Source organism: Salvelinus fontinalis, chromosome 4 (genome assembly GCF_029448725.1).
Source record: "Salvelinus fontinalis isolate EN_2023a chromosome 4, ASM2944872v1, whole genome shotgun sequence".
Taxonomy (NCBI): domain Eukaryota; kingdom Metazoa; phylum Chordata; class Actinopteri; order Salmoniformes; family Salmonidae; genus Salvelinus; species Salvelinus fontinalis.
In genome coordinates, this window is record NC_074668.1 from 72,160,089 (window position 1) to 72,186,979 (window position 26,891).

At 43.1% G+C, this 26,891-nt stretch overlaps 2 protein-coding genes and 1 pseudogene across 2 annotated transcripts in view; 2 read left to right on the top strand and 1 right to left on the bottom strand.

Moving 5' to 3' along the window:
- The first annotated feature begins 82 nt into the window (after positions 1-82).
- Positions 83-3,884, top strand: LOC129854346 (adenine phosphoribosyltransferase-like; annotated as a pseudogene).
- cdt1 (chromatin licensing and DNA replication factor 1) lies at positions 3,858-8,544 on the bottom strand. Its single transcript, XM_055921277.1, has 10 exons — positions 7,851-8,544; positions 7,256-7,408; positions 6,826-7,064; positions 6,423-6,617; positions 6,181-6,326; positions 5,983-6,077; positions 5,706-5,897; positions 4,651-4,794; positions 4,365-4,566; positions 3,858-4,256 (listed from the first exon to the last, which is right to left on the bottom strand). Exons 1-10 carry the CDS (start codon positions 8,379-8,381, stop codon positions 4,093-4,095), a joined length of 2,061 nt encoding a protein of 686 aa, XP_055777252.1. The 5' UTR covers positions 8,382-8,544; the 3' UTR covers positions 3,858-4,092.
- A 1,846-nt stretch (positions 8,545-10,390) lies between these two features.
- piezo1 (piezo-type mechanosensitive ion channel component 1) overlaps positions 10,391-26,891 on the top strand; it is a 75,161-nt gene continuing 58,660 nt past the window's right edge. Inside the window, exon 1 of the mRNA XM_055921262.1 lies at positions 10,391-11,152. Coding sequence (XP_055777237.1) covers positions 11,089-11,152 — 64 coding nt within the window. The 5' untranslated portion in view covers positions 10,391-11,088. The remainder of the gene's footprint in view (positions 11,153-26,891) is intronic.

Here is a 26,891-nt window from a genome sequence, read left to right on the forward strand (position 1 = left end):
TCATCTCTTATGAGATGGTTTTTAGTGTGTGGCAGATTGAAGATTTCTGTGTCAACCGATGGGTCGTCACTTGCTTCCACAGTCAGTCATAATAATAATAATTTATTAAACTTTGAGCGCTTTTTATAATATAAATCTCAAAGCGCATCATAAATAAACAAGCAATATATAATGACAGGTCAACCAATAGAGGCCAAGTCTTTGAATGCTGCATACTCTGCAGATGGAGAGGGTCAGTTCATGGTTTGAGAGGATGGAACTGGGCAGAGGATGGTAAATGATGGTGATGGAGTTTGCTGTTGATCTTGTACAGGGCAAGTTTGTGAACCAGCCTGAGTCAAATAGCCACTGGAATTCTCCTCTTCCACTCTGTGAAGCACCTACTTGGGTGATGCCTCGGCATTCCTCTCACTATTATGAGAGGAATTGTTATTAATAATACAATTATGGCTAAACCCAGCCTATTTCTACAATGTATCTTTTGAACATTTTATTTTAAACCTTAACCACACTGCTAACCGTATGTCTAACCTTAAATTACGACCAAAAAGCACATTTTTGTTGTCAAACCTTTACGATATAGGCAGCCAATTCTGACTTTGTGGCTGTCGAATCTAGTGGAAATCCAATCGATGTGTCGAAGTCAACGAACAGCACTGATTTGGGGTTTCCACTAGGTAGCACATCTACAAGGTCAAGGGACTATATCGTAAAAAATCATGAAATTAGCTTCTTGGTCTTAATTTACGGTTAAGCATACGGTTAGCAGTGTAGTTAGGGTTAGGTTTAACATCTGATTTGTGGCTGTGGTAACTAGTGGCGACCCGGATTTTGTCACACCACCAGGCATCTGACTTTTTGCATCAAGGTCCACACCACACACGAGTCGACAGGAAGCTAACGCACAGTTAGCAATGGCAGTGTACACGAGAGAAGCTAAATTAGAATTTGTCACAAAACATTTTCCTGATTTCCCAAGCAAAGGAATAGTTTTCAGGTAGCCAGTGAATGATAGATTACCGCAATAAGATTAGGTAGCGCTACATGTATGTGCTGAGTTACCTAGCTAGCCATCTTCGCAATGCTAGCTCTCTATGCTAAATAACATGCATTCCTGTAATACTATTTTGTAGTAGCTAGCTACAGGCTCGATAGAATATATATTTTACAAGGGATAGCTAGTTGGATTATTTATTTCAACAGATGTGAATATGTTTGTGTCTGTCACACAGAGACATCTGTCCAATTCTCAAAAACCCGGGCGCACTGACGGCAGTCATCGATCTTTTTGAGGAACGTGAGGCAGACATTCCCAAGTAGCACTGATTGATGGTGAGTCCCCATGGCTGTTTTCGACAGGCAGCCCAATTTGGTCATTTGACCAATCAGATCTGATGTGAAATAATCATATGGTGGGAAAAAATATCAGAATTGGGCTGCCTGTATATAAGCAGCTCATGTCACCCAGTCATATGCAGCTCCTGTGGAACATTAACATGAGAGGCAATGGGACTGGAGCATGTGTCACTGAGGACACCATGTAGCTTCCCAATTTGTTTGCTGTCTGGGAATTAGGCAATTCTGAGCTCATTGAATGTTACAACTGCAGCTGTCATTTAACCACATATTTCCTTCAACACTATGGATTGTCACTGTTCTAACATTGTGATCTATGTCCTGTAGGTCTGGATGCTCAGGGGTTTCTCTTTGGATCCTTTCTAGCCCAGAGGTTAGGAGTGGGATTTGTGCTGGTCTGGAAGAAGGGAAAGCTCCCAGGGCCTACACTGTCTGTGGCACACAAACTGGAGTATGGAGAAGTGAAATTGGCTGGTGATGACCGCTGTATTACCTCCGACACCTTTCTGTCCTTTCATATCACAGCTCCAAGCCTCTGAAAAGTACATATGGATTGGAACCTACTATTCCTTTTTCCTTTTCAATTAATATTCTTTATCAGGCTGAGGTTGAGATCCAGGTGGATGCAGTGGCTCCAGAACAGAAAGTGCTTCTCATCGATGATCTACTAGCCACTGGAGGTAAGGCATTTCACTGTTCATTGGGTGTATTTTGTACAAATGAGTGGACAGTATGACAGATAAAAATATATATTGATTTAACTAAGGTAACAGTGTTTCATTGGCATTACTCGTTTGTTTCGAGGCCAGTGTCGATAATGCCTCCATATTACTCAGTAACTTTCTCTACTGTTTGTCAGGAACCCTGTATGCTGCCTGTGAGCTCATAAAGAAACAGAATGCAGAGGTAATGGGCTGCATGGTGGTCATTGAGCTCAACAGGGTTGAAAAGCTGAAGCCAAATACCCTCTTCTCCCTGGTGCAGTATTGAGGTCAAAACAATTCAAAATATTCCACTCAACTGTAATGAATTGTAATGGAGACCATTTTTACATAGGCATGCTTTGGAAAGTTTACCTATGCACTATAAAGCAAATGGCATTAACTTTAAGTGTACATAGTATGGCTGTGATGGTCATGGAATTTTGGAAGACTGTATTTGGCCAGCCAAATGACCACGGTCACTGTAATAAGTTTGAATAGCAGCAACAACCATTGTTTTTGTGTGTTTTCTCCTCTCCTCCGCTCCTGACTGCATGTGCCGCCATATAAATAGAATGGGCGTCCATATTCAAGTCAATGACGGCATAATGCGTGAACTGGCGAAAGCAGGAAGTGTACCATAGAAAGAGGCAAATCGAGAGGATTTACTCTTGCCAAAACCAGTCCACATGAGATGAGCCCTTTGTATGGAACTCTCATCAAAGCAGCCTCACGTAATTCAACAAAGCCATTTATTCTTACGTTGGTTCAAAATACTGCCCCTACAATGTGTAGATTAGTTGTAAAAATAAAATCCAAAAGGAAGTGCCAGCAGCATACCACCCAGCGTCCCACTGCTGGCTTGCCGCTGAAGCTATGCAGGGTTGGATGACCAGATGCTGCTGGAAGTGTTGTTGGAATGCCAGTAGAAGGCACTCTTTCCTCTGATCTTAAAAAATATCCCAAAGTTCCAGGGCAGTGATTGGGGACATTGCCCCGTGTAGGGTGTAGTCTTTCGCATGGGATGTTAAACAGGTGTCCTGACTCGTCACTGAAGAACCCATGGCACTTATCATGAGTAGGGGTATTAACCCATGTCCTGGCTAAATTCCCAATCTGGCCCACATACGAGCTGACAAGGTACAAATCTGTCGTTCTGCCCCCGAACAAGGCAGTTAACCCACTGTTCCTAGGCCGTCATTGAAAATAAGAATTTCTTAACTGACTTGCCTAGTTAAATAAGAAACACATAATCCCCAGCTTCCAATTGGCTCAATCTTTCCCTTAACAGCTGTAAATGAGAATGTGTTCGTAGCCAATGTACCTAAAATAAGGGTTAAATAAAATGTGGCATTACAACTGAGAAAAACAACTTAGCTATGCACACGTATCTGGCTTCAATCAGAGGACATTTCCATTGTTAGAGCAGTCAGCCATCTTGTCAATATAATAGATCTTAAGTGTACCCAATGTGCTGTTATGGTTTCATTAGTCTTCCATAACTGTCAGTTGTGTGCTAGCCCTAATATATATGCATTAAGGATCAATGTCTAAAAGGTGCCTTTTGGTAATTAATTACTGTGTACTGGTGCAATTGTATGAGGCAGTAATTTTGTCAATATAATTGGTTCACCATGGCTGGTTCATTGTGCAATACATAGAACAATAACCTGCTTGATGGAAATCTGTGTGCAAGCAAAATCTAAAGGCAGTTTGTCAAGGGTTAAAATCTATTTACGCCAATGCTAGTGTGTATGTAACACACCTTAAAAAACAAGGATTAAACACAGGGCAAGTATATTAAGTCTGTCTGAACTAGAAAGTTTTTATTACAAAAATAGGACAACGGTGTCAGTAGAATACTACCTAATCCACCAGAAACAGTCTCCCACAACTGCAAAACCACCCACAAAATGAGTCAGAATTATTGAACACAGCATTTATCTATACACATTGTAAAAAATGCAAGCTTATTGAATTGGTAAAAGTAGTTTAACTTGCTTTAAAAAAGGTAAACAAACCAATCATAGCAGTTTCAAAGCCTTTCTTCCTCTTTGGTCTTCTGCTTCAGTTTCTCCAGTACCACATTCAGGTCCATGGTCTTGATCAACTTGAGATAGAAGTCCTTTCTAATTGTGTGAATTGTAAGCCAGTCAGGAGTCAGTTCTGCCAGCAGACGAAGGTGCAGCTCCATATCACCTAAAAATATGTCAGTCAATGTCAGAACTACGACAATGAAAACCAAGGGATTTTTTAAAAGTAAAAAAATATAGGATTTCATATCAGGCATTTCTTCAGATAGCTCACCTGTGCTCAGGGCAGAGCGGTAACTAGAGACCATCCGGTTACAGGCCACCTCCATGATCAGTGCTGGTTTCTTCTCTGCCACAAAGACGTTACGCAGGATCCGAGCCAGCTCTCCCAGCCGTGACATCATCACAAGGCGCTCCTCCTGCTGAGGGTTCCGGGTCATGGCAGCTTGGAGCTTCTGAGCCTCCTTTGCTCGGATCTATAACAAAAGAGGTGTCAGTACCAGTCCTCACTGCACTACATAAACACATTGGATCACTTGTGAAACAGCAGGGTGACCTACCCTCTCCAGCAGGGACTGAGACACCCCTTTGAGGGCACTGTGAGTTTCAGCAGGAGCCACAGGAGTTTGTGGAACAGGCTCTTGCTCTTTTACACAGACCATCTCTGCAGTCTTCAGAGCCATGTTGGCCAACGCTTTCTCCATCTGCAAACAGCAAAATGGTTAATACCAAACAATGCAATTGAATTGAATGCCCTTTAAACTAAAGCCCAATCAAATCAAGGTTTATTCAGCACGTACGCAGAAAGTATAAAACAAGCTCCCGCAACAGTGCAATAAAATAAAGTAGGAGTACACAATAGGATATACCATATAAGTGATGAATATGCCATTCCATCATGACGTTTTACAAATATAAAGTGGATAGTGACAACTGCTCGGCCTCCGACCGCAAGTCACTACAGAGGGTAGTGTGAACAGCCCAGTACATCACTGGGGCCACGCTTCCTGCCATCCAGGACCTCTATACCAGGTGGTGTCAGTGAAAGGCCCTAAAAATTGTCAAAGACTCCAGCCACCCTAGTCAGACTGTCCTCTCCGCTACTGCACAGCAAGCGGTACCGGAGCGCCATGGTCCAAGAGGCTTCTAAACAGCTTCTACCCCCAAACCATTAGACTATTGAACATCTAATCAAATGGCTACCCATACTATTTGCATTGTCCCCCCTCCACACCACTGCCAGTGTCTGTCATCTGTGCATAGTCACTTTAATAGCACTACCTACGTGTACATACTACCTCAACTAACCGGTGCCCCCCCGCACATTGACTCTGTACTGGCACCTCCCCTATATATATTATTTTTTACTGTTGCTCGTTAATTACTTGTTACTTTTCTCTTATCCGTATTTTTTTATTTTATTTTTAACTGCACTGTTGGTTAGGGGCTCGTAAGAAAGCATTTCACTGTTGTATTCAGCACGTGACTAATAAAATTTGATGAGATTAGTGTTGGTCACAGTTGATGTTATGTAGACAAAACAGCAGCGTTGACTGTGTGTGTATAAGGGTTGGACGTGTGGAGGAGAATGCAGGACAGACCAGTCAGTAAGTACCTTAGGGTTCATCATGGAGCGGGCCTTGTCCAGAACCTCCTGGGCAGTGGTTAGCTTCTCAGCTCCCTGCGGGGGCTGGGGCAGCTCACCGGGCAGGACATTGGGCACCTCATCCACATTGAAGCGAGGGTGCCAGCGGGTAAGCTTGTCATCTGGGACTCTAATAGGAGGATTCAACTTGGCAAGGAACGCCTAAAGACAACATATACAGGTTACCAAGTCGGGTCAACTCAAAGTATACAGTTAAGAGAATATTCTCTTATAAAATGGTGCCCACCTTGTGATGCCCTTTCACAATGCTGATTAGGTTTTGATGGAAGATACGTCTCCTCTCTAACAGGCGGGAAGCAGCCAGCACTGCCTTGCTCTTATCTGAGGAACAAAAACAGACATTAGGAGAAAGTCATATCAACAGTTATTTAAATACACTCATTGTGTTGAAAGAATACAAAGCATCATGAGACCTCCCCCTCACCAGCTTCAATGACAGGCTCCACTGTGAGCTGGTAGCTAGACTTCTTCACTGTAGCACTGAAGGTAGGAATGTTTCTCTCCTGGCGGAAATGGTAGGCAGTAGGATAGACTGTCTTAATCTGTCCCACATGGGTCTCCTCAAAACGCCTGTGAAATAAAATAAAAAGTAATTCATATTTCTGCTGTTCCTTCCCATGGATTTCTACTTATCATCCAATTAGATAATTATAGTTTGCACCATACTTGTGCATCATGTCCTGGACACCCTGCTTCACTTTGGCAAAGGTAACAGTCTCTGAGCGGTTGAAGAGCATTCCCACTATGGTGTCCATGCTACGGAACATTCCAGCAAGCAGTTTGTACTTGAAGGGCAGGGTAAGGCCAGGGGGAACATCCTGGGCAAGAGTATGGTACCGCTGATAGGCTGGGAGCTTATCTCTGAAAAAGAGCATATTACAGATCAGGACAAAGGATTAGTTATAATCAAAGCCACTATAAAAGCCTCTTCAAATAACACCGTTTCCCAACAAAGACCCCTAAAAAGGTGGCAGTTTTGCCATTTGCATTAAATATCACTATTTTGAGCTTCACCTACTCTGGCTGAATTTAAGGATGTCTAAAATTTAAACACTTGTTTCATCCTCACCCATCCTCGGTTTGTGGACGATTATTTTCTTCAGTAGATCTGGCCTCTGCCAACCTCTCCTCCTTCCGGTGTTGTGCCTTAGCAGCAAGCTCTTTGACACAGGCTAGCTTAGTCTTCATGTCTGGGGCAGTAGCAGTAGACTCGGGGGCCGTAGAGGGCAGGTTCTCAGCTTTCCGTGTCTGGCCCTTGATCTTCTGAAGGCGGAACTTGAGGGCCACAACATCCTCTTTGGAGAAAGTCTGATGTTGTAGAAAGACAATGCGACTGAAACATTTGTGAGGATGCTGTCCATTATGGTATGACTAAAGAGTAACTTGATTAGATAAAATGAAACATTCTCACAGAGAATTTAATTGTGGCCAGGTGTGTAGACATAACAGACATAACAGAAGAGCAAAGGTGAAAGCATATGCCACAAACAATACTGTACCTTGTGCCCCTCTTTTGGTTTTGTGCTGCCCTTAACATGTGGTTTGCGCGTTGGAGAATTGTTGGCACTGCGATTGACTAAATTCTTTGATTCTTTATCAACAGGTAGTGGATAGGGTACCTGCGGTACATCTTTAGCCAGATGGTGGGTTGCCTGGTAAAAAAAAAAAAAAAGATTTCAGTTGTGACTTATAAATATTCAGCCCCCTTCCCAATTTGTCTTCAAATTCTTTAGCCAAACATTGTCTATGTGAGGTCTTTTGTTGTGTCTAGCTAGCTAGCCATTCTGGACCAGACTTGCTAGGTTATTATAGCAATAAAAGCTGTAAATGTGTTAATAACTGATTGATATTAAAGTCATAAGCCAACATTACCTTTTAAGCCTGTGCTTGTTTTGCTTAGCCTACATGAAAGTGACTTTAGTTGATGATCGTCTTAGAACAACACGTAGTAAGTTACAAGATATCCTAAGCCTGTGTTTACCACACAGACCTTCATTTACGCAGCTTAAAAAATGTATATTAAATGACTCCATAGGCTTTGGCCAACGAGCCATGGCGGCCTCCGAAAATGCGCCATTATTAAGCCAACATTACCTGTTCGTCGTCTTTGGCGAGAATCAATTTCTTCCTGACCGACTTCTTTACAACTTTAACCGGCTCAGGACTTGTCCCTGTAGCGATGGCGTGTTTATTTGCCTCGATCCGAAAACGCTTCTTTGCTGTGCTATGTTCAGCAGTGGTTGAAAATACAGCTGATCCAAGATCGAATTCGGCTTCTGTAAAGGTCCTCTTAGGAGTTCGAGGGCTAGAGAAAAGTGTTTCTTTTTCCGAGTCGGTCCTCGCCAACACAACAGACACGCTCTCCACCTTATCGACCGAAGTCGCCTCGTCAATAACCCTCCAAAACTCATCTTGTACACTGTTTTCAGAACATGTTGATTTTGAAGTCTTTATCATAACCTTTGTTGTTGGTGCCGCATTCTTGTTTTTCGACCGAGTTGATCGTGAGCATGGCTTACTTGTTACAGTGTCCACAACTTGCGTTTTATTGCCATCACCATGCGCAGCCCCACTAGCATCTTTCTTTCTCTTGACGTAGAAATCTGTGACCCGCGCCTGAGACATAATGATGTCAATCTAGAACCACACAATTCTCTTCTGGTCAGGAAAGGCGACTGGCCAAATGATAAATAAATGTCAACTCAGCAGTTTGAGCCACCGAGGTATATATGAAGGCTTGCTCAAAGTCGCTATGACCTGAACATGCAACACATTTTCGCGCGAAATGGACACGTGACCTTCATAAAAGCCACACCCTTCTCCCGCCCTGTTTCAAAGAGATTTGTTTAATGATTGGCCAGTGCATAGTATATCAACTTTTTGTTGTTGTTGAACGAATCAGTTGTAATAAGGCTCTATAAAAGACTGTACAGTATGTAGTTTAGAAACTGTTTTGGGATTGAGGGAATTCTATTCATGCCCGTATTAGCGTTGATTGCATTTGATTTGGGCCGGGCTGGTTTAGAATAATTTATGCAGCATTAAAGTAGGTTGATATTTAGGTTAAGGTTAGGAAAATAATCAGGATAAGCTAAAATACAAAAAAGCTGTAGACATTACCGCGTGAGCCAGGTGCTCGGTTCTGTCCGAAGGCAAAATCGGCTAAAAACAAAAGTGACGTAGGTTAAACACGTGAAGTAATGAGTAGGATTCTGTGCTTTCATGTGTAAAGGTATTTGCTTTTTATAAAAACGATGTATCTGTCTTGCCAATGAAAACTAGTTTGAAAAATCAAACATAGGCCTATATTTTATGGAAAATAGATGTATGCTTCTGAATGATGCATCGTTCTGCATTGTTGACAATATGACCAGTTTAATGGAATCCCTTCATTGAATCAACATGTTACAATCCCTCATGTATAATTTGTATTTGCATGCAGAGAAAATATATATTTTTGAATTGTCAATGCTATGTTATTTCTATATTTGAGTTGGTGATGGTTTTCTATCTGGCCATGTACTTTTGAGATTGTATGTAATGCATTCTGGATGTCTATGAGTGTGATTATCTGACTGGTTTCCCTTTTTTTATTGGAAATTATTTGAAGAGGGTTTTCTTGATGTTGTAAATTGTGTGTGTGTGTGAGTGATGAGTTGCAGTGATGCCAATTTAGCAATATTGTTGCTAGATATAGCAACGTTTCAGACTACCCTGGCAAGTTTTTTTTAAACAGCACCTAGCTACAAATTTAGCTACTTTTAAACCTTTATTTTGAACTTTTAGCAACTTTTGAAAAGTGACTCAAACGCAAAAATGCACGCATTGTCCCTCTAGATTACACACAAAAATTTTTTTTCTGTCACACACTCAGTCACAACACACGTGCCTGGCTGCAAAAGTGTATTGTGAGTGACGTCAACAGCAGGCCAGCAGCAATTTCAGCAAATTGCAAATCATTGTTGGCTGACTGCAACAGCAGTAGCACGGGTTCGACAAGCCAAACCCAATGAATATAGTTCTTGAACAGAACTTACAACATCAATCACCAAGTTTCAATCAAAATTGTACAGCCAGAAGTACAGAAAAGAGTGGGAGTCTGTACCTGAACAAATGTCAAATCATATTTTTTGCAGAGATGGCCAGTCAATTCGAGTAAGGTTATTGTGTATTCTACGCAATGACGCAGTTTTACGTTATCACGCAATGACATCACAACGTCATTTAGCAACTTTTAGCAACAAATCAACCTGCCTCTAGCAACTTACCCTGAAAATTAGTTGGCAACACTGATGAGTTGGGCTTGGTGTACCGCTAGAGGACGCTAATGATTTACCAGACAATATTTATTTAGAAGATGTAGAGTCAATTTCAAACAGGTTACAGCAGTGTGAAACTTTTTCAAAAGATTAGAGTACGAGTTTTCGGGTGTATAATCTCAAAATTCATAGACTACTGGTTTACTGCGCAATTAAGGTAGGGCTATTTATTAGCATGTTGCTGAATGAGTGTCACATAGCAACATTTCACTTATAATTTCCTGCTATAGGCTAAAGTTTGTAAGTGTCATGTGTCAACGCAAAACGACAACGTGCTCTTTCAAGTAGGAAAATCGCAGGCGATGGTGCTGACAGTGAGATCTTCAAACATGCGTTAACTATGATATAGAATAGTTGAATAGGCTGAAAATGTATTCGTTTCTTTCGAAATTACCATACATTAATTGGGTATGCTTGTGAGATAGTCTTCCTCGTGGACATGTTGCTTTCGAAAACACACCTTAAAATTGTTAGTTAGGTTATGAAGAGAGAAAAACATTTCTGAGGAAGTGCCAACCCAGTTAGAGTGAATTGGATTTACAGCGATTGAAAGAACAGTTGAACTGTTTCAGAAGGCCTACTGGTGAATCACTTTTTCCAGGAAGATATTGCTTTACATGGAATATTCAGTCCAAGGGGCGGCAAGAGAAGAGAGTTGTTTCAATACGGGAGAGCTGGTAGTTAGTTTTGTTTACAATTTCGTGCGAATACACTTTATATCCCCGAAATGCGAGGTGGAGATGTCTTGTGGATTTACAGAACAAGAACTGCAATAGATTTCATTGGTACACTACTCAGGAAACTTGAAAAATATTACTTTTGGAAGTCATATGTCTGCCTAGTGGAATGACCGCACTGCATTATTTTATCAGTTCAAAAGACACTTTGAAAACCATGAACAATTTTTGCCGACTGGGTTTATTAAAATTAATTGGGTGGAATTTAACGTTCAGTCGAGGAATGTCAGCGGGACTGTAGACTGGAGTTAAGAAGTGCATTTAGGACGCGCGCTCATGGAGCTTCAGGTGGTATGTGGACTGCTCTACTGCATTCTGTTGCCAACGTTCTTGTTAGCAGGTAAGATGTCAGGGTTTCCATTGTAAATTGAATTAAACCAGAATTCTATTTTAGTGCCCAATAGGCCTAAATTGTTGATATTATGTTATTTTGCTACATATTCAATTTGCATGTCATGCTCTATTATTTATTGTTGTCTACAATAAAAACATTTACAGCCTACACTGACAGAATGTCATTGATAGATCACATCATTTGAAAATTGGAAACATTTCTGTATGACTAGGATTATTATGGATTAAGTATTTGACCTCCCTCTTGCACAGTGGCACAATGAAAATAGGTTATACTTCATTCTCTGCTTCTCCTGTTTTCCCCAGTTCAGATAGACTCCAGTAAGTTCTCCTGATTCATTGAGGTGTTTATTTAGCAGACACACTGAGGCTTGGCTTCCTTTCTACATAAGGTTTTAGACAGTTAAAACACACAAACACGCTTATATTTTTAAAAAAGGGTTCCAAAAGGTTTCTTTGGCTGTCCCCATAGTATAACCTATTTTGGTTCCAGGTAGAACCTTTTTGGTTACAGGTAGAACCCATTTGAGTTCCATGTAAGACTTTGTAGAAATGAGTCTACATGGAAGCAAAAAGGGTTATCCTTTGGGGACAGCCGAATAACGCTTTTAAATAAAGAACGCTTCTAGATCGAGTGCACATTCTAAGAGTGCACACCATTGTTCACTCTCCATTCTGTGCCTATATAATGGTAGGATGCTGTGCCACAGGAAAATGCAAGTGTGAGTGGTAGAATTAATGAAAATATGTTTTGTATTTGAAGCTTCAAGTGTAGTAGGCCTATGACTTGGTAAATTAACTGAGCACATTGTCCCCCACAGGTAGGCCTATTAGTATCATGTAAGTGTTTTAACAGGAAACTGTCCTCCTCAGTTGTGTCATCTGTAAAGATTCCTTTCTATCTCAGCCTTCTTGTCCCTGAAACTTTCCATTCCAACAGCCAATTTTAATGCACTAAAATCCAGCTATTCTCCTGCTGGTCTTACTAGGAGCTCTGTAGCAGGTATAGATATGGTTCAGACTGTTGACATGAGACTGCTAGAAGATGTGGCATCTCTTGTCACATGGGTTCTCTGTGGCAGGAACAGAAAGTGTCTTGCGAGCCTCCTTACCCGTAACACGTGGCCAACCAATCTCCACTCATTTCCACATTGGTTGCAACTGTTTCAATCTATGTCTCACCCACACGCCTGATTTATTTATTTTTCCTTTTTTGACTGCATAATGTAGACTACATGTTGCTCTTCACATGTGGTTTAGAAGTTGCAGGGCTCATCATACATGTCCTCTGTTTTTTTTGTCAGCAAGATCTGTTGGTGCTCATCTGGATGCAGACTGTAACCCTGCCATCTTTGTGTTCAATCCAAGGCTGGAAGGTGCACGTCACTGAGGGCAATAAAAATGTTCCCGACAGTGGGTCATCCTGACCAGTGCTGTGTTCCACATAAGGCCACATAGGACCTGTTTAATCAAGATCACATGGTTGGCTGGTGTGTTTACTACTACCGTTTGAAAGTGAGACAATGAGAAGATAATGAACGTGTATCTTAGTGGAATAAAGATTTTAGAACAAGGTGGAATATGACAAACACAGTAAACCAAATCAAATGTTATTTGTCACATGCGCCGAATACAACAGGTGTAGTAGACCTTACTGTGAAATGCTTACTTACAAGCCCTTAACCAACAATGTAGTTCAAGAAATAGTGTTTAGAAAATATTTACTAAATAAACTAAAGTGAAAAAATAAATGAAATAATATCAAAAAGTAACACAAGAAAATTACATAACAATAACAAGGCTATATACAGAGGGTACCGAGTCAATGTGTGGGGGTACAGGTTAGTTGAGGTAATTTGTAACGTGTTTATGCATAGATAATAAACATCGAGTAGCAGTATAAAAACAAAGGGGGGTGGGAGGGGGGGTCAATGTAATTGTTCAGCAGTCTTATGGCTTTGGGGTGGAAGCTGTTAAGGAGCCTTTTGGTCCTAGACTTGGCGTTCCGGTACCGCTTGCCGTGCGGTAGCAGAGAGAACAGTATGACTAGGGTGAATGGAGTCTTTGACAATATTTTGGGCCTTCCTCTGAGACCGCCTAGCATATAGGTCCTGGATGTCAGGAAGCTTCCATTATATTCATTTGGAAATTTGAAGAAAACTGGACTTGTTCGATCCAAGCAATCAAATATAGTTCAAATAATGACATACTGCATCAATTATATTTTCTACTCACACAAACACACACTTGTGTGATATGAACTCTTTCATTTTGGAATACTTCTGTATGCCAGTCGCGGCACAATGTTCTGTGCTGGCGTCGCCTACCAATACTGCGGTGTAACCTCCTTTTTTAAATGTAAATTTCTAATTTGTACATATATTTCCATTGGCAATGTGAATATGAATAATTTCTCATACAAAACCCCATTTTAAATGATCAGTGAGTGCCCTTTCCTCTAATGATGCCACACTGTCTTTGACAAACAATACTAGGCAATCAGTACTGTAGAGGTAATCAGTGCTCGTTTAATGACAATACAAACCCAACCCAGTGTCCAATTAAGCAGCAATCAAATTCTATTTGTCACATGCGCCGAATACAACCAGTGTAGACCTTAGTTTTACTTTATGGCGTCCCCTCGCCCCGACCCAGGGACCCTCTGCACACAACAACAGTTACCCACGAAGCGTCGTTACCCATCGCTCCACAAAGGCCACGGCCCTTGCAGAGCAAGGGGAACCACTACTTCAAGGTCTCAGAGCAAATGACGTCACCGACTGAAAGGCTGCTAGCGCGCACCACCGCTAGCCATTTCACATCGGTTACATTTACAAATGCTTACTTACAAGCCCTTAACCAACAATGCTGTTTTAAGAAAAAAGTGTTAAGTAGATAATAGGTAAGTAAAAAAATAAAGAATAAAATTAAAAATAGTTAAAGAGCAGCAGTAAAGTAACAGTAGCGAGGCTATATACAGGGGGTACCAGTACAGAGTCAATGTGTGGGGGCACCGGTTAGTCGAGGTAATTGCTGTAATATGTACATGAAGGTAGAGTTAAAGTGATAGATAACCAGAGAGTAGTAGCAGGGTAAAAGAGGAGAATGGAACATGGGTCCTGTTTTGTGTGAGGATAGTTGTGTGTGTGTGTGTGTGAGAGAGGTAAAGCTCGTGTAATAAAAATGGGGGGTGAGTCTGCTGCATTGGTCTGATATACCGTGCGTTTGATTCTCCAGCTGCGGTACATAGTTTTAACACCTGTAGCCTGTCAAAGGCCTCACGCTCCAACACAGCTTAAATACACTCATTAACTAGAACGATGTTCCAAACACTGTTAACATTACACAGCCAGGAGACAGCCAGTGTAAACGCTGCAGTTTTAAAATAGTCATTTTCACTGGAACATCACTTTTATTTTGAATATATTATTTTCAATCTATCTTTTGATTCAACTGTTTGAAGTGTAATTCAGAGCCTTGAAGTGCTATTCTGTTGAAGAGCTGTTTGAGAATGTAAGATAGACTCGATCTATGCTAGTTCTCCTTTTGTCCGGTGCCAAGGATAGATTTATCTAGGTTTTATTTGGTCCACTCTCTGCCATAAAGATGAGGTATAGTCAGTGAGATGTAAACCTGGAAGAGGCCTATTCTAGGGCCTACTCTGGGCTGAGCCTGCTTCTATAAGAAGAGAATGTGAGAAGGACATGACTGGCAAAGTGGGTGAGGAAAATAGTTCACCCTCAAGTCTTGGCATGCTGCTCATTACCTCATGTTCAAAGCTATAAACAGTATGGTTGGCCTGTACGCTAAATTGTGTGAGTACATTGCATTACCTCCGTTAATCCCATTTTGTTTTTATACCTAATAAGAGACAATTATGTCCAATCCCAAGAATGAATGGGGGTGGGCTTACTGGGCTAAACTAAATCACATATGTGTCTGGTGTGTTTTAGTGTTTAGAGATTCACAGTGGTCTCAGCAAGTTTTGGAATATAAGGTGTGTGTGTGTATTCATGGATGCTAAGAGAAGCCAGGCTTCCCCCCAAAAAAATTACCAAGGAAAAAGAAATATATATTTTATATGTATTTATCTTTAGCCTCTCTGTTTCATAATTTTTCTTAAATTCGTAAGAGGCTGAATGCATCTCACTGGAGAAAGCATCCGAGTGAGCGAAACAGTGCCCCTCTGTCTCTGTATGATGCTGTCTGGTCCAAAAGAGTATGACATTGTTTGCCCGCCGGTAGTATTGAATGCAAGGGAAGCCAGCAAGCATTTTGCCTCCCTTGATTAAAAAAGTATAAAATAATAGCCAATCAGCATTGAGCTAAACTGGGTGAGCTCAACTGTAAATGGGCCTGGTGCACCAAAAAAAAGGTGTTATGGGAAGTCAGTTTGGATTTGGTGTCCCTCCTATGAAATTGCATTGAGAGCATACGTCACTGACAGAAACAACTTGAATTGTTGTGTGTTGTTGTCCTCCGGTGACCCTTTCCTGAATTTACCAAGGATGGAGATAGGGATTTGGTGTTGTGGTTTTACTTAATTCTCCGTACTGGCCAATGATTATAACGGCAATTCTTATCCAACCATTAATTTATACACTGCGCCCCTGGCCTGAGAGGATGGAAGTTCAATATGTAGCTAGATGTAGAAGGCTAATGTTAACTAGCTAACTTTGCCCATGAAAGCAAGCATTTTAGCCAGGTAGCCTAGGACAACAAAACTAGAAGCGTGTAGGGAATGACAGAGTGATAGATTGTTTCGTCAACATGAGAGAGAAGGATGGCATTTGCGTTTCTCTACATGTAGGGTGAGTCAACATGTTTTTTTTCTGCTTGCATGACCACACGCACAAACACACACAAATCAGAGCCATGGACAGCCACATCATATTCAGCTTTCGTTGATTGGACTAAATAGTTTTTGGAATCTTTTAGATGTCACTGTGTTAGACTAAGCATAGGTGATTTGATGATGTTGAAATGGTACTAGAATAGTGGAGGCAGTTCCTCTTTTCTCTGCGACTTGCGATAACTCTCCGTGGTTCTAAATCAATAGTTGTTTAGTAGTCCGAAAATGTCAGAAACATTAACTTGCTTTAGGTCACGTAACTGTTTGTTACATTCAATTTGCTTTCAATTTATTCTGCCACTGTGTCTTCTTATTGTCTCGGCCTTAAGGCCTATATATCACGGACGCACCGCTACTTGTTTGTGTGTGTGTCAGTACGAGTGAGTCAGCACCAGTCGAGGCGGTTGAAGCAGCTTTCACGGTCTAGTCTGAAATGTGACACAGGCTTTGTGGTGAGGGCAGGGCTCCATCCCGGCTCATCTAGCTCCGCATTAGAAATGACCCGCAGGAGGCACGCCAGTTGACTGGAGCCTGCAGGCAGAACCACTGCCCTTAAATTACCTTTACCACTGAGACATTGATTGCGTAGCCCAAAGCCGGGTGTTTGTTTTACTATGTCCTGGACATAGACCCACAGTCAACCCGCAGCCATTTTTACCCACCACAAAATCAGGAAGGAGGTAGAGCTAGGTGAGCCCAGCCAGCAGCCCCAATGTTCCACCTACAATAGAAAGGCTTTGTTATACACTTAACACAAATATAAACGCAACATGCAACAATTTCAAAGATCTTACTGAGTTACAGTTCATATAAGGAAATCAGTCAGTTTAAATATATTCAGTAGGCCCTAATCTATGGATTTCACATGACTGGGAATACAGAAATGAATCTGTTGATCACAGATACCTTTAAAAAAAAAAAAAAGCAGGGGAGTGGATCAGAAAACCAGTCAGTATCTGGTGTGACCATCATTTGCCTCATGCAGCACGACACATCTCCTTCACATAGAGTTAATCAGGCTGTTTATTGTGCATTATCATGCTGAAACATGAGGTGATGGCAGCGGATGAATGGGGCGGCAGGTAGCCTAGTGGTTAGAGCGTTGGATTAGTAACCGAAAGGTTGCAAGATCGAATCCCTAAGCTGACAAAGTAAAAAAAATCTGTCGTTCTGCCCCTGAACAAGGCAGTTAACCCACTGTTCCTAGGCCGTCATTGAAAATATGAATTTGTTCTTAACTAACTTGCCTAGTTAAATAAAGGATAAAAAGGAATGGCATGAAAATGGGTATCAGGATCTCATCACGGTATGTCTGCATTCAAATTGTCATCGACTAAAATGCAATTGTGTTCGTTGTCTGTACTTTACCATAACCCCACCGCCACCATGCGGTACTTTGACATCAGCAAACCGCTCACCCACACGACGTCATAAACACTGTCTGTCAGCTTCCCTGAGATGGTTTCTGACAGTTTGTGCAGACATTCTTTAGTTGTGCAAACCCACAGTTTTATCAGCTGTTCGGGTGGCTGGTCTCAGACCATCTCGCAGGTGAAGAAGATGGATGTGAAGGTCCTGGGCTGGCGTGGTTACACGTGGTCTGCAGTTGTTTGGCCGGTTGGACGTACTGCCAAATTCTCTAAAACGAGGTTGGAGGCGGCTTATGGTAGAGGAATAAACATCCCGTTATCTGGCATCAGAGCTGGTGGACATTCCTGCAGTCAGCATGCCAATTGCACGCTCCCTCAACTTGAGACATCTGTGGTGTTTTATGACAAAACTGCACATTTTAGAGTGGCCTTTTATTGTCCCCAGCAGAAGGTGCACCTGTGTAATGATAATGCTGTTTAATCAGCTTCTTGATATGCCACACCTGTCAGGTGGATGGATTATCTTGGCAAAGGAGAAATGCTCACTAACAGGGATGTAAACACATTTGGGCACAACATTTGAGAGAAATAAGATTTTTTGCATATGGAACATTTCTGGAGTCTTTTATTTCAGCTTATGAAACATGTGACCAACACTTTATTTACATGTTGCGTTTATATTTTTGTTCAGTATACATGAAGTCAGTTACATGTTCATGTATGGTAGTTTGAAAGTTGAATCCAAGCATGTCATGGTTTTCCGTTATTCAGTGGAGTTTATTTTGTGAATAAACTGAGTGTTGTCATTTCCACTAGCTGTAGCTACGGCCCTCTGTGTGTCTCGACCACACCCAGACGTTCAGACTGTTTACCATGGTATTACCATGGTAAAGATGAGTGCCATGGCAACATCCTGAGACGAATCTCGTGCTTCCACCTTTTAGACTGGCAAGTCAACTTCTCTAAAAGTCAATGTCACCAGTACAACTAAATGCAAAGTCCTATGTCTTCTTGCATTTACTAAACTTTGAGTTTGATGATTCATAAAGCGAAGAAATTACAATATTCATGGGAAAGTTGAGTATTGTGCAATAGTCTCACTGCTGATAAAAGGATGAACAAACACTTTTTTTGCCAAGTACAGTACAGACAAATCAAATAACGCAGTTAGAGAATGCACAACCTGCCATAGATGCCATGCTTCAATGTGCTTATTACTCCCAAATGCAGTAATGTGTTCCACATGTAATAGTTTAGCTTCCGTCCCTCTCCTCGCCCCTATCTGGGCTCGACATTTCACATCGCTTACACACACACACAGTCCTGAGTGTACATTTCCTTTCCATCCCATGTACGTTAATCATGGAGAATTATTTTTATTTTTATTTAACCTTTATTTAAGAATAAGGAAGTGAAAGGACAGGGGATACCTAGTCGGTTGCACAACTGAATGCATTCAACTGAAATGTGTCTTCCACATTTAACACAACCCCTCTGAATCAGAGAGGTGCGAGGGGCTTCCTTAATCAACGTCCACGTCATCGGCCCCCAGGGAGCAGTTGTTGTTGGTGGGTTAACTGCCTTGCTACTGGGGAGACAATTCGGTAAGTGTTCTGTGTGTGGTGTCTGTCTTTGGGGCGGTGATGAGAATGGCAGATGGGTCACACTTTGAATGTGTATCAGCTGTGTCATTTTTAGTATTTTTATTTAACCTTTATTTTAAAGACCAATGTCTCTTTCTCAGATGAGCCCTGTATACCCATCAAACATATCAATCAATATACATTAATATTCACATCAATACACTAAAAGCAAAACAGTCATTGAAAACAAACACATTCTTCAGTAAATAGGTCCTCAATCAGCCTTTTGAATTGCCCTAGTGGCACCAATTCATCCAACTTTAGAGAGCGCTTTGGAGATAATTCCACAAGTAAGGTGACAAAAAACTAAGAGCAGATTTACCTAACTCAGTGCAGATAGAAGGGATCTCCAGAGGTACCTGAGACTGGATCTGGTATCTCATACGTCTGGTGCAGTACTCACAACAAAAGACTGAGGAAAACCCCTGTATGATTTAATTAACATACTCAACTATTTGAAGAGAGGAGAAAAAAAATCTGTTTTATCATTCAACCTCACACAATGTTGAAGTTTTCTTATTTTTAAAAACTCGTAGTGAGTGAAAATGGAAGTATTTTCAACCAGAAACGGGTGTGACGGTTCTATGAGTTTTACTCTGTGTTTGGATGATGGCCATGGGTGTGAATGGCCGGATCTCCATGTGTTCCCTTCCTCTGGATGTTCATGTTGATATTCAGTGTGTCACATCCTGTTTGTTAGTGTGCTCATTGCTTAAGCTGCAGGTTTAACACACAACCTGTGTGTCACCGTGGGCACAATGACCTGAGGAACTACAATGATCTCATAGCTGCTCTACTAAAGAGAAGTTGATGTAGAACACTGATGAACTTGGCAGGGACTTCAGTCTTGTTAGGTTAAAGGGTGCTGGATGATGAGAAGTTGTCTGGTCTCTGGGTGAGTAATAGTCTGGTTCAGATGGTGGTGCACTTAAGAGGCTGTAACCGGGCCTTTGCAGCAGAAGTGGTTATCAGGCTGTGCCAGAACTGTGGGGAAGTCTATTGACTTACTGTCCTCCTGGTGCACGTATGTACACTATATATACAAAAGTATGTGGACACGCTTTCAAATTAGTGCATTCGGCTACAGTATTTCAGCCACACCCGTTGCTGACAGGTGTTTAAAATTGACCACACAGCTATGCAATCTCCATAGACAAACATTGGCAGTAGAATGGCCTTACTGAAGAGCTCAATGACTTTCAACGTGGCACCGTCATAGGATGCCACCCTTCCAACAAGTCAGTTCGTAATATATCTGCCCTGCTAAAGCTGCCCCGGTCAACTGTAAGTGCTGTTATTGTTAAGTGGAAAGGTTTAGGAGCAACAACAGCGCAGCCGCAAAGTGGTAGCCGAATCCACTAATTTGAAGAGGTATCCACAGACTTGTGTGTGTATATATAGTGCATGTCAGGGTTTCCAAAACATCACAAACTGACAGGTAAACTGATAATCACACATCACCACACAAATCCTGGTTAGAGCTCTCAACTGCTTGGCAGTATTTCTCTCAGTGTCAAAGTTTGACTGGCATCCAAGTGTGTCTAGAGAAGAAAATAAGGCCATGGCTTTTGTGTTGCCTTTAATTAATAGTTGAGATGCTTATGGTATGTTTGTAAACTCTGGCTTGAAACCTAGTCACAGCAGCATTCTGGAAAGTCACATGACTTGGTTGCTGTGCTTTGTGAAAATTAAATATAGACTGGAAGAAATGCTGCTCAGCCAGAAATGCCTAAGTCGGGAGGAGGAAAGAGAAGTTCTAGCAACATATGTATTTAGGTTAAATCTACCCTCAAATGCCATGGAGAAAGTACTGAAAGTTTCCGTCCCATACTGATGAACTGCCCCAGTAGTTACTGAATCATGAAGGGGGCAGTTCATTATAACTGCGAAGATCCACTTTCCCGTGGTCTTGCAGATGAACCCAAAACACTTCTCACGACTATAAAACCAAATGAATGATGAAAAATGTCTGAAATTTGAATGACCGTGATCATATATTTTTATCTGTGGGTCATTAACTCTTGTAGGATGTGATCAATAGCGTTGGAAGACCAAAGTGCGAATTGGCCCCAAGCAAGTGTATGTTGATCTGTGCTATTGCCTTAATCAATTACCAAAATGTATTCAAACAATGCCTAAGATGCATCATCAGTATTGTTTGTCACTAAGTTTTGTTCCCTATGAGCAATTGATCAAGTATTTTATCACACCAAGTGAGACACATTCTGACCAGTGTAAGTATTCGGGAAACAGTGAATTAGCAGTGAGTTTTCAAACACTGAGGCGCAACAATGCGATATTTCCAGGAACACGTTGCCAAGCAGACTAGACAGACCAGACTTGGGTTTGGTAAGTCAATGGGAGAAGTGACAAATGTATCCTTTATTTTCTCGAATTCTAAATGCAAAACCTAGATTCGAGACGATCTCTTAAGTAGCTGAACCTGTCGTTACTACATCCTCGTGAAAGTGACAAACTGACAGGTTTTTATTTTTGTCAAAGACAATTTTATATTGAAGGAGTGCGTTTGGTTTGACGGCCTTCGTGCGCAGTTCGGCGCACCACGACCGTTACACCTGATGAAGTGTTTCTGTGCATGAGCTATGCTAGCGAATGTAGCCACAACAACAACTACAAGTGTGATCAGGAATTTTTGGGGGACAATCAGTTTTTGCATATCTTCATTAGGACAGCGGTTTACCTCACTATTCTCTTTCACACACACACAGCTGTGAAGGTGCTGTCATGAGTGTCCTTTGACTGAACTCAGACATAATCCTCCATGTAGGTGCTGCTTCTGTCAGCATAATTGGATTGAGATGAGTGGGAGGAAGTTGAACTTCAGCAACACATAGTGCCATAATCATAAACGCACTGCTTGAGCGCTCAATTAAATGCTCTGACTCACGCATCTATCTACAGTACTTGGACTCAGTCAGGGAAGACTAGCTTCTCTGCTAGGCCCCAGAACCACTCAGTTTGTATGTGAGGTCTGGAATCTGACACCAGCCAGCACCATCCAAACTCATTACTGGTGAATTAACAGTGAGCCAAGGACAGGTGTGGGACTGGCCCGGCTTCAGAGCTTTGTCTTTCAGGCCGCAGTAAAACATGATACAGATGGAGTGAGAATTTGAGGAGAATTTGACTTCCCGCTGATGCCTCTGGCTGACCGCTAACCAGATAACAGACCGCCGCTCTGGCCTCGTGCTGGCCAGCCACCACAGACACGGGAGTGCTAAAGCACTTTTTAATGAGGAGCATGGAGCTGCAATGTCCAACACCTGTTTCGGTCACACAGGCCCGCATTTAGATGTGCTGAACTAGCTGGCTGCCTGGGGCTGAGGCTGGCTGACCACGGCCAGAGAAAACCCTCTCGGATATCTAGGGCATTGGGCAGAGCTGGGTCTGCAGCCAGGCCAACTGCCCATAGGCCCAGTGGTCCAGTCCCTCCAAGCCAAAAGGATATGGCACAGCATGTGTGTAAGGGAGAGGAAGTTGTGCTTCCTCACTTCAGTGAGTTATTTTATGAAGAGAATCATTAGAAATTGAACAGGATCTTAAGCACTTACAAGTTCGTAACATGTCATGTGAATTGCACAAAGAACATATACAGTACCAGTCAAAAGTTTGGACACACCTACTCATTCAAGGGTTTTTCTTTATTTTGACTATTTTCTACATTGTAGAATAAAAGTGAAAACATAAACTATGACATAACACATATGGAATCATGTAGTAACCAAAAAAGTGTTAAACAAATCGAAATATATTTAGATTCTTCAAAGTAGACACCCTTTGCCTTGATGACAGCTTTGTACACTCTTGGAATTCTCTCAACCAGCTTCATGATGTAGTCACTTGGACTGTGTTTGAGCCAATCAGTTGTGGTGTGATAAGGTAGGGTTGGTATATAGAAGATAGCCCTATTTGGTAAAAGACCAAGTCCATATTATGGCAAGAGCCAGCTCAAATAAGCAAAGAGAAATGAAGTCCATTGTTACTTTAAGACATGAAGGTCAGTCAATCCGGAAAATGTCAAGAACTTTGAAAGTTTTTCAAGTGCAGTTGCTTAAATCATCAAGCGTTATGATGAAACTGGCTCTCATGAGGACTGCCACAGGAAAGGAAGACCCAGAGTTACCTCTGCTGCAGAGGATAAGTTCATTAGAGTTAACTGCACGTCAGATTGCAGCCCAAATAAAAAGTAAGACACATCTCAACATCAACTGTTCAGAGGAGACTGCGTGAATCTGTCCTTCATGGTCGAATTTCTGCAAAGAAACCACTACTAAAGGACACCAATAATAAGAAGAGACTTGATTGTGCCAAGAAACATCAGCAATGGACATTAGATCGGTGGAAATCTGTCCTTTTGAGATTTCTGGTTCCAACCGCTATGTCTTTGTGAGACGCAGAGTAGGTGAACGGATGATCTTCGCATGTGTGGTTCCCACCGTGAAGCATGGAGGAGGAGGTGTGGGGGTGCTTTACTGGTGACACTGTCTGTGATTTATTTAGAATTGAAGGCACACTTAACCAGCATGTCTACTACAACATTCTGCATCGATACATCTGGTTTGCGCTTAGTGGGACTATAATTTGTTTTTCAACAGGACAATGACCCAAAACACACCTCCAGGCTGTGTAAGGGCTATTTGACCAAGAAGGAGAGTGATGGATTGCTGCATCAGATGACCTGGCCTCCACAATCACCCGACCTCAACCCTATTGAGATGGTTAGGGATGAGATGGACCGCAGGGTGAAGAAAAAGCTGCCAACAAGTGCTCAGCATATGTGGGAACTCCTTCAAGACTGTTGGAAAAACATTCCAGGTGAAGCTGGTTGAGAGAATGCCAAGAGTGAAAAGCCGTCAAGGCAAAGGGTGGCTACTTTGAAGAATCTCAAATATAAAATGTATTTTGTTTTGTTTAACACTTTTTTTGGTTACGACATGATTCCATATGTGTTATTTACATTTAAGTAATTTAGCAGACGCTCTTATCCAGAGCGACTTACAAATTGGTGCATTCACCTTAAGATATCCAGTGGAACAGCCACTTTACAATAGTGCATCTAAATCTTTTAGGGGGGGGGGGGGGGGGGGGGGGGGGGGCAGAAGGATTACTTTATCCTATCCTAGGTATTCCTTAAAGAGGTGGGGTTTCAGGTGTCTCCGGAAGGTGGTGATTGACTCCGCTGTCCTGGCGTCGTGAGGGAGTTTGTTCCACCATTGGGGTGCCAGAGCAGCGAACAGTTTTGACTGGGCTGAGCGGGAACTGTACTTCCTCAGTGGTAGGGAGGCGAGCAGGCCAGAGGTGGATGAACGCAGTGCCCTTGTTTGGGTGTAGGGCTTGATCAGAGCCTGAAGGTACTGAGGTGCCGTTCCCCTCACAGCTCCGTAGGCAAGCACCATGGTCTTATAGCGGATGCGAGCTTCAACTGGAAGCCAGTGGAGAGAGCGGAGGAGCGGGGTGACGTGAGAGAACTTGGGAAGGTTGAACACCAGACGGGCTGCGGCGTTCTGGATGAGTTGTAGGGGTTTAATGGCACAGGCAGGGAGCCCAGCCAACAGCGAGTTGCAGTAATCCAGACGGGAGATGGCAAGTGCCTGGATTAGGACCTGCGCCGCTTCCTGTGTGAGGCAGGGTCGTACTCTGCGGATGTTGTAGAGCATGAACCTACAGGAACGGGCCACCGCCTTGATGTTAGTTGAGAACGACAGGGTGTTGTCCAGGATCACGCCAAGGTTCTTAGCGCTCTGGGAGGAGGACACAATGGAGTTGTCAACCGTGATGGCGAGATCATGGAACGGGCAGTCCTTCCCCGGGATGAAGAGCAGCTCCGTCTTGCCGAGGTTCAGCTTGAGGTGGTGATCCGTCATCCACACTGATATGTCTGCCAGACATGCAGAGATGCGATTCGCCACCTGGTTATCAGAAGGGGGAAAGGAGAAGATTAATTGTGTGTCGTCTGCATAGCAATGATAGGAGAGACCATGTGAGGTTATGACAGAGCCAAGTGACTTGGTGTATAGCGAGAATAGGAGAGGGCCTAGAACAGAGCCCTGGGGGACACCAGTGGTGAGAGCACGTGGTGAGGAGACAGATTCTCGCCACGCCACCTGGTAGGAGCGACCTGTCAGGTAGGACGCAATCCAAGCGTGGGCTGCGCCGGAGATGCCCAACTCGGAGAGGGTGGAGAGGAGGATCTGATGGTTCACAGTATCGAAGGCAGCCGATAGGTCTAGAAGGATGAGAGCAAAGGAGAGAGAGTTAGCTTTAGCAGTGCGGAGCGCCTCCGTGATACAGAGAAGAGCAGTCTCAGTTGAATGACTAGTCTTGAAACCTGACTGATTTGGATCAAGAAGGTCATTCTGAGAGAGATAGCAGGAGAGCTGGCCAAGGACGGCACGTTCAAGAGTTTTGGAGAGAAAAGAAAGAAGGGATACTGGTCTGTAGTTGTTGACATCGGAGGGATCGAGTGTAGGTTTTTTCAGAAGGGGTGCAACTCTCGCTCTCTTGAAGACGGAAGGGACGTAGCCAGCGGTCAAGGATGAGTTGATGAGCGAGGTGAGGTAAGGGAGAAGGTCTCCGGAAATGGTCTGGAGAAGAGAGGAGGGGATAGGGTCAAGCGGGCAGGTTGTTGGGCGGCCGGCCGTCACAAGACGCGAGATTTCATCTGGAGAGAGAGGGGAGAAAGAGGTCAGAGCACAGGGTAGGGCAGTGTGAGCAGAACCAGCAGTGTCGTTTGACATAGCAAACGAGGATTGGATGTCGTCGACCTTCTTTTCAAAATGGTTGACGAAGTCATCTGCAGAGAGGGAGGATGGGGGGGGGGGGGGGGAGGATTCAGGAGGGAGGAGAAGGTGGCAAAGAGCTTCCTAGGGTTAGAGGCAGATGCTTGGAATTTAGAGTGGTAGAAAGTGGCTTTAGCAGCAGAGACAGAAGAGGAAAATGTAGAGAGGAGGGAGTGAAAGGATGCCAGGTCCGCAGGGAGGCGAGTTTTCCTCCATTTCCGCTCGGCTGCCCGGAGCCCTGTTCTGTGAGCTCGCAATGAGTCGTCGAGCCACGGAGCAGGAGGGGAGGACCGAGCCGGCCTGGAGGATAGGGGACATAGAGAGTCAAAGGATGCAGAAAGGGAGGAGAGGAGGGTTGAGGAGGCAGAATCAGGAGATAGGTTGGAGAAGGTTTGAGCAGAGGGAAGAGATGATAGGATGGAAGAGGAGAGAGTAGCGGGGGAGAGAGAGCGAAGGTTGGGACGGCGCGATACCATCCGAGTAGGGGCAGTGTGGGAAGTGTTGGATGAGAGCGAGAGAGAAAAGGATACAAGGTAGTGGTCGGAGACTTGGAGGGGAGTTGCAATGAGGTTAGTGGAAGAACAGCATCTAGTAAAGATGAGGTCAAGCGTATTGCCTGCCTTGTGAGTAGGGGGGAAGGTGAGAGGGTGAGGTCAAAAGAGGAGAGGAGTGGAAAGAAGGAGGCAGAGAGGAATGAGTCAAAGGTAGACGTGGGGAGGTTAAAGTCGCCCAGCACTGTGAGAGGTGAGCCGTCCTCAGGAAAGGAGCTTATCAAGGCATCAAGCTCATTGATGAACTCTCCAAGGGAACCTGGAGGGCGATAAATGATAAGGATGTTAAGCTTGAAAGGGCTGGTAACTGTGACAGCATGGAATTCAAAGGAGGCGATAGACAGATGGGTAAGGGGAGAAAGAGAGAATGACCACTTGGGAGAGATGAGGATCCCGGTGCCACCACCCCGCTGACCAGAAGCTCTCGGGGTGTGCGAGAACACGTGGGCAGACGAGGAGAGAGCAGTAGGAGTAGCAGTGTTATCTGTGGTGATCCATGTTTCCGTCAG